At 55.2% G+C, this 7,500-nt stretch overlaps 2 protein-coding genes across 2 annotated transcripts in view; one reads left to right on the top strand and one right to left on the bottom strand.

Annotated features, from left to right (window-relative positions):
- PTSG_08854 (uncharacterized protein) overlaps nucleotides 1-6,662 on the bottom strand; it is a gene marked incomplete at both ends in the record, with an annotated part of 9,485 nt that extends 2,823 nt beyond the window's left edge. Inside the window, 19 exons of the mRNA XM_004990184.1 lie at nucleotides 161-297; nucleotides 562-668; nucleotides 886-985; nucleotides 1,258-1,377; nucleotides 1,725-1,812; nucleotides 2,122-2,231; nucleotides 2,489-2,542; nucleotides 2,751-2,827; nucleotides 3,061-3,150; nucleotides 3,382-3,460; nucleotides 3,663-3,759; nucleotides 4,120-4,226; nucleotides 4,456-4,577; nucleotides 4,908-5,141; nucleotides 5,548-5,611; nucleotides 5,883-5,958; nucleotides 6,109-6,178; nucleotides 6,376-6,517; nucleotides 6,627-6,662. Coding sequence (XP_004990241.1) covers nucleotides 161-297; nucleotides 562-668; nucleotides 886-985; nucleotides 1,258-1,377; nucleotides 1,725-1,812; nucleotides 2,122-2,231; nucleotides 2,489-2,542; nucleotides 2,751-2,827; nucleotides 3,061-3,150; nucleotides 3,382-3,460; nucleotides 3,663-3,759; nucleotides 4,120-4,226; nucleotides 4,456-4,577; nucleotides 4,908-5,141; nucleotides 5,548-5,611; nucleotides 5,883-5,958; nucleotides 6,109-6,178; nucleotides 6,376-6,517; nucleotides 6,627-6,662 — 1,910 coding nt within the window. The remainder of the gene's footprint in view (nucleotides 1-160; nucleotides 298-561; nucleotides 669-885; nucleotides 986-1,257; nucleotides 1,378-1,724; nucleotides 1,813-2,121; nucleotides 2,232-2,488; nucleotides 2,543-2,750; nucleotides 2,828-3,060; nucleotides 3,151-3,381; nucleotides 3,461-3,662; nucleotides 3,760-4,119; nucleotides 4,227-4,455; nucleotides 4,578-4,907; nucleotides 5,142-5,547; nucleotides 5,612-5,882; nucleotides 5,959-6,108; nucleotides 6,179-6,375; nucleotides 6,518-6,626) is intronic.
- A 662-nt stretch (nucleotides 6,663-7,324) lies between these two features.
- PTSG_08853 (uncharacterized protein) overlaps nucleotides 7,325-7,500 on the top strand; it is a 2,560-nt gene continuing 2,384 nt past the window's right edge. The window contains exon 1 of the mRNA XM_004990183.1: nucleotides 7,325-7,500. This exon is cut by the window's right edge and continues 55 nt beyond it. Within this exon, the coding sequence (XP_004990240.1) occupies nucleotides 7,467-7,500 (34 nt within the window). The 5' untranslated portion in view covers nucleotides 7,325-7,466.

Raw genomic sequence — 7,500 nt, 5'->3', positions numbered from 1 at the left:
GAAATTCAACAACACGAACACCATCGCCAAATCGCGCACAAACACGCGCTTTCACACACACACACACACACACACACACACACACACACACACACACACACACACACACACACACACACACACACACACACAACGCCTGCAGCTGCACGCGTGGCCATACCCGAGTGGGGTGAGGTTTTCCTTGCTGTCGAGGGCATCGAGGTTGTGTAGGAGCGTGAGGGCCTGGCCGACAGTCTTGTCGTCTGGCGCATCCAGCGCTTTCGCCAAGAACGGGCGCACGAGGCCCAGCCGCAGCATCTGGCCGCATTGGTAGCGGCGGCGGTGATGATGATGATGGCGGTGGTGATGATGATGTGAGTATGTGGAGGCCAAGTGTCGTGGCGACGAAGTTCTGAGGACGGGCCTTCACAAATTGCACACGACACCACACCACACCACACCACACCACACCACACCACACCACACCACACCACACCACACCACACCACACCACACCACACCACAACACAACACAACACAACACAACACAACACATCACACTCGCCCTATGGAAAATCGCACCTTGATTTGAAGGCAGAGCTCTTCGAGGGAGGTGCGCAGGATCTCTGGAACCTGATACTCCTTCATGTTGCGGTGGTGGTAGCACGTGAAGAGGTGGTAGCACACACCTGACGCACACCCAAGCATGCAAACAGGAAAAGGTGTCGTGATGTGGCGTGACGTAAGGATGACGTTGGGCCATGCAGAAGGCGGCAGCGGACGAGTGTTGCAACTCATGCACTCAACACAACCACAACCACAACCACAACACAAACACAAACACAAACACAACCGCAAACACAAGCGTGCAAGCACGGGGCGCATGCACGCATGATGGCTGCGCACCCTCCTGCACGCGGCCGGCGCGGCCCCGGCGTTGACGGCACGACGCACGACTGATCCACTCTGCCTGCAGCGCCGAGATCTGGTTCGTCGCGTCGTAGCTCTGGTGGAGGCATCACAGCGGAGGCGGGGAGAGAGGGGGGAGAGGGTGTTGAAGCGTTAGTGATAGGGTAGCGGTGATGGTCATATGGTGATGAGGTTGTAAATGTGGTGGATTGAGTTGCAGCAATGCAGTTGATGAGGCTGTTGGTGAAGTGGCTTCGTGATACATCAGCTCAGGTCCGAGCACATGAACTGCCACAACGTCACCAGTGCCAACAAACACTGACATTCCCACCAACACCAGCACCGCTCAACCATGTGCGCGTACCCCACCTTCTCCTTTGCCTTTCCCGTGTTGATGACATACACGACGTCATCGATGGTGATGGACGTTTCGGCAATGTTCGTCGACAGAACAATCTTCCGCACACCGGCCGGCGGGTTGTCAAACACCTGACGCGCGGACAATCGTCGCAGCGTGTGTGTACGTGTGGGATGTGTGTACGTGCATGATACGATGTGGTGTGACGTGTGTGTGTGTGTGTGTGTGTGTGTGTGTGTGTGTGTGTGTGTGTGTGTGTGTGTGTGTGTGTGTGTGTGTGTGTGTGTGTGTGTGGGATAGATGACGGTTGGCATCAGCAGAGAGTAAAAAGGTTGGTGTGTGTGTGCAGGGTTTCATGTCTGGGAGCACAACCACTTCTTGGTGATGCATATGCTCAAAACACAAAGTGCACGGTGCCAAGCCACCACGACGCAACACGACAACACAGGTTCATGCGTGTCACTGCGCATGATATCACCTTGCGCTGTTCGTGTGGGGGAATCATGGAGTGGAGAGGCAACACCCAATACTTGGAGGCGTTTCCAAAACGCGGGGATTGCGTCAGTCTGGAAACACGAAGCACGTGATCATCACACAGTGAGAGGAGTAAACCAATTTCTCAGCGTTTGCAGGCGAACAATCAGACGAAAACGCACATACACGCATACATCACGAAGCATTGGAAAAACGGACAGTCACAACACACGAAATAGTCAGAAACCCCAAGAGCAAACGAACGCGCGCGTGTGTGTGTGTGTTTGTGTTTGTGTGTGTGTTTGTGTTTGTGTGTGTGTGTGTGTGTGTTTGTGTTTGTGTGTATGTGCGTGTTTGTGTGTGTGCGTGTGTGTGTGCGTGTGTGAGTATGTCTGCATTACTTCTTGTGAAGGTCTGAGATCTCTCCCCAGCCCGGGAGGAAGCAGAGCACGGCGCCTGCCGCCTGGCTGTCAATGTGCTCAATCACCCCCATCACCAGGTCAATGTCAATCTGCAACGTGGCAACGTGGAAGGGAGGGTGTGAGGAATGAAGCGAGGAACACGCATGAACGTGAGAGTACTGGACTGGCGCTGGTTGATGATAACCTTTGTCCTGAACGCATACACACGCACACACACGCACACGCTCACACTCACACACACACACACACACACACACACACACAAACACACAAACACACAAACACACAAACACACGCACACTAACACACGCACAACAGTACACACGGGTCATCGCCACAGCTGTACCTGGTCATTCGCGTTGAAGTTGTAGAGGGAATCAAGCGTGGCTCGGGAGTACTTCTATGTGGTCGACGCAGCGATGCATGCAAGTAATACCATGTGTAGCACCGTCAGCCAAACGTGCACGTAGGCGAACATACCCACACACACACGCACACACACGCACACACACGCACACGCACACACACACACACACACGGCACGCGCAGAAGATAGCGCAGATCAACCAAAACCCAGAGAGGAAGATAGGAATGGGTTGCAAGCTCACGGGCTGAATGCTGTGCAGGAATTCGTCGTAGTTGTCCTGCTCCTCCTCAAACTTCTCCCTCTCCTCTCCACGCAGCCCTAAAGACGGTACACGCGCACGCAGGGTGGCAGCCGCGCACAAGCGAGCCATGGTGAGCGTCCATAAGACGGGTTGAGAGAGAATGTGTGTGTGTGTGCGCGTGTGAGGTGAAGAAGGGCGCCTTCTCGTCGTGTCTAGTCCACATTGCTTGGCTAGCAATTGCCACCACCCAATCCACCACTGATCATCACCGCCACCACCATCGCAATTGTGGTGATGGCGGTGCACGTACGTCGTGGCGAGCGCGATGGCGGGGCAATCTGCGTTCGCGTCTTCTCAATAAAATCTTCCAGGAAAATCTCCTCCACATCGTACGCAAAGCCTGACGCGCGCGCGTGTATGTGGTGTGTGTGTGTGTGTGTGTGTGTGTGTGTGTGTGTGTGTGTGTGAAGAAAGAGAGAGGAGGTGAGGCATGTGTCAGGCTGCGTTTGTGTCGCAGGAATAACCAGAACGTCAAACCAACACATACACAAACACACACACACACATGCACATGCAAACACATAGTCAAGCAAGTTGTGTCCCCTGAGCCGAATGCACGGCATGAACTGACCTGGAATTTCAAGCATGGTGGCGTTGTTGAAGTAGGCAGCGAATGTCTCTGCATTCACCGTCGCAGACATCAAAATCACCTGTGCGGCAATGGATGAATGAATTGCGTGCGTGTATCGTTGCGTGGGCGTTTGTGTGAGTGCAGTGTGCGTGAGCGTAGTGTGTGCGCGTGTGTGCACGTGAGTGTAGTTTGTGCGCGTGTGTGCATGTGCATGCGACTGCTTGCTTGTGTCATCAAGTGTGTGCACGCACATGTGCGTGCGCGCGTGTGTGCGTGCATACCCTGAGGTCTGGGCGGTTTGGAAGGAGGTCCTTCAAGATGATGAGCAGAAAGTCGGACAGAATATCGCGCTCGTGAATCTCATCAAGAATCACGTGACTGATTGGAGATTGGAGCGGGTCGGGGGGATAGATGGTGTGCATGCGTCGTGTTAGCGCAAGGAGGCAATGCATGGTGGAGCAGGTGTGGGGAAGGCGTAAGGAAGGTGTGAGCATTGGAGTGGCGGGGGTCAGTACGAGAGGCATTGCGCAGACGCATGCATGGGGACGCGCGTACAACCAGCGCCAGTTTCACACAAATAAGAGGATGTCGCGAAACACAAACACACACGTATGCACACATACACACACATGCGCACGCTGCGGTGATGAACATCAGCCACGTCAACTGCAACACCAGCCACGTCAACCGCAACACTAACAACCCCGTGCATGTGCACACGTGTGTGTGTGTTTGCACCTGATGCCCTCCAGCATGGGGTCTGACACCATTCTGCGGAGGAGAATTCCGGTGGTGCAGAACGTGATGCTTCCACGCGTGCGCGGCAGCTTGCTGTCAAGGCGGATCTGTCAAGACGACAACGAATAGAGGGATGAAGAGGGGAAGGAATGGCGGCGGCCGGGTTGCGAGCGTGAGTGTGTCATGGGAAAAGGACAAAAACAAAAGGCAACAGAACGACTGTATCGGATGAACATGCAGTTCTCAGACACTATCTTCACCAACTGGACCACCACAAACCACCACCACCACCAACATCATCACCACCACCATCGACCACCATCAGCAGCAACGTACCGAGTAGCCTGTGGAGGAGGTGTCGCCACCGCACCGCTCGCCGCGCTCGGCAGCGACGCGCTCGGCAACAGATGTTGCGCTGATGCGCCGCGGCTGCGTGCACACAATCCGGCAGTCGGCCCCTAATGGCGGTGGTGGTCATGAGATGTAGATTGAGGGAGGGGGAGGGGTGATGAGACGTAGGTGAGGTGGTGATGGTGGTGACGGTGCGTGAAGTTTGCTGAAATCATCACACACAACCCCACACGCACGCACACGCACGCACACGCACGCATACACACACACGCACACACACGCACATGCACGCATACACACGCACATGCACGCACACGCACATGCACGCGCACATGCACGCACACACACACACACACACACACACACACACATGAACACATGAACAGAGCACAGCCATACTCTTAACACCCCCCTCTCAAAATCGACCAATGGCGCACCTTTGTTGGCCTGGATCCAGTCGTCGAGGATGAACTGGGGCACCTGCGTAGTCTTGCCGCACCCTGTCTCGCCAGAGATGACAATGACTTGATTGTCGCGAACAGCGCGAAGCACTTCTGCACGCATTTTAAACGAGGGAAGACGTTCGCGGAAGGGCTTCAGGCGCTCGAATGACGCGTTCTTTGTCTTGGCGGTGTGGTCCTCTGCAATCTGCTTGGAGACAGCAGCGGCCTCTGGAGCATGGACGAGGGCACATTGCCAACAACATCATCAACAACACAGCGCACAAAAGTGCACAGCATGTGAGGAAACAAGGCGCCAATGATGATGATGATGATGATGATGATGATGATGATGATGATGATGATGATGATGATGATGATGATGATGATGATGATGATGATGATGATGATGATGATGATGATGATGATGATGATGATGATGATGATGATTTCTCATTTGGCAGGCTGGGCGCATGCACTGTCGCACCACCACCACCACCACCACCACCACCACAGCGACAGTGACAATACAAGCACCACCACCACCACCACCATCACCAGCAGCGGCAGCAGCGGCACAGTCACAGAGAAACAAACAAGCAAACAAGCAAGCGAACAGTCATGTGCCACTGCTCACCATCCTTGGGCAGCGCGGGGACGGGCCGGTCGAATGCATCGTGGTAGTGCTTCGTGCGGAACGGCTGATGGCAAGCCGCCGTGATCAGCAATGTGCGTGTCGGAGAGATTGCAGCGGCAGCGGTGAGTCGTGATATGACGCCAATGTGGTTGCATGATGTCAATGATTCTTCCCCAGCCTTTGTCACACACACACACACACAAACACACGCACGCAAACGCGCACAAACGCGCGCACACACACAAACACACACGCACGCACGCACACACACGCACGCACACGCACGCACACAAACACACACTCGCGCGCGCGTATCGGAGCAAGTGGGGGCTCACGTCAGCACGCGGGAGGTCGAGGTCACGGCCGTCGCCGAGCACACGCTGGATGCTGCTCTCTTGCTCGCGCGTCAGCCTGCCATCGTCGCGGATCACGTATGGGGTGAGATGCACAGCAGCGGGGATGCCATGAGGCGAGATTTTGTTTGTGGGAGGCTTAGACGAGGGGTGGAACAGCGATGGCGCCCGTTGTCAGACACGACACAGTTGGCCCATGTGCACGCACCTGACTTGTGCACGTGTGCTTTCCTCAATCTTCTCCTTCTTCTCGCGGCCCCGACGCGCATACCACAAGCCTGTGAGCAGAACGTCACCAACAGCAGCAGCAGCAAATACCAGCAGCAGCAGCAAATATCAGCAGGGGCAAGGATGGAGTGAAGAACGTGGTGCTTCATCAAGTCATGAAGAAAAGGTCTGTAGCTGATAGCAGTCGGCAACGGTCCCAGCTACGCACCAAGCAACCACCACACAACTCCTCATCCTTGTCTCATACCAAGGTCTTTGCCGCGAAGTCCTGGTGGAGGGCGATCACCGCCATCTCCGCCACCGCCGCCACCACGACCACCTCTACCTCCTCTGCCGCGACCGCCCCGGCCTCTACCACGACCACCACCGCCGCGGCCACGTCCGCCGCCCTGTAGAGCCGCACAGTGAGCAGCAGGAGTGAGCACTGGCTGCAGCAAACGCAACGAATACGAAAGGAAGAAGGGGCAAAGATTGCACTTCACTCGCGTTTGCACATACGCGGTTGTAGCCTGCGCTTCGTCCACGATATCCCATGCTTTGCGATGAGGATGTTGACACCTGCCGCGTGCCGCCTGTTACACAAAGCACATCGTACGATGAGAAAGGGATGGTCAAGGGCAGAGTGACGTGAAAGAGATTCGGCGCCCAGCAAACTTGCAAACACAGATGTGCACACGCAAGCAGGTTGACAAACACGCACGCACACATGCACACACACATGCACACATGCACACATGCACACATGCACGCACATGCACACATACACACATGCACACATGCACGCACATGCACACATACGCACATGCACACACTCATACACTCTTGCTTCCCGCACCTTCGCCTTTCCAGCTCTTGTGGTGGTTGTCTCCTCCGCCGCTCTGATGATGATGATGCCCACGCTTCATCCACAGCCACTGCGGGTGATGGAGTGTAAAACGTCCAGAAGTCCCGAGGCTGTTGGTGCTGTAAGCGCTAATGGTCTGATTGCTGTAGCTGCTGGTGTAACTGTAGAAGCTATTCAGCTGTCGCTGAGACCCGAAGCACGACGGTGATAATGATGGTGATGATGGTGCAAGGGCACGTTGAAGAACACTGCTGCTGCTGCCTCTGGAAGCAAACCAACGACACCACCGGGCACGTTGTGGTCGAAGAAGGCGCAGCATTGACGAAAATCACTGCTTATCATTCGTCAATCACCACTGCTGACACACCACGAACAGCAGCAACAAGCAACAGCAACAAACAACTTCACCACCTTGCTGTTGGCTCGCTGGCTTGCTTGGCTTCCTCCCTCCACACACGCACCGCGCACATACGCACACACGCGCGCACGCAAGCATGAAGTCTGTTCAGGTGTTGATCCGCTACAAGC

Source organism: Salpingoeca rosetta (genome assembly GCF_000188695.1).
Source record: "Salpingoeca rosetta unplaced genomic scaffold supercont1.25, whole genome shotgun sequence".
Lineage (NCBI taxonomy): Eukaryota > Choanoflagellata > Craspedida > Salpingoecidae > Salpingoeca > Salpingoeca rosetta.
Note: the sequence above shows the minus strand (reverse complement) of the source record. Positions and strands in the feature narration are given on the sequence as shown.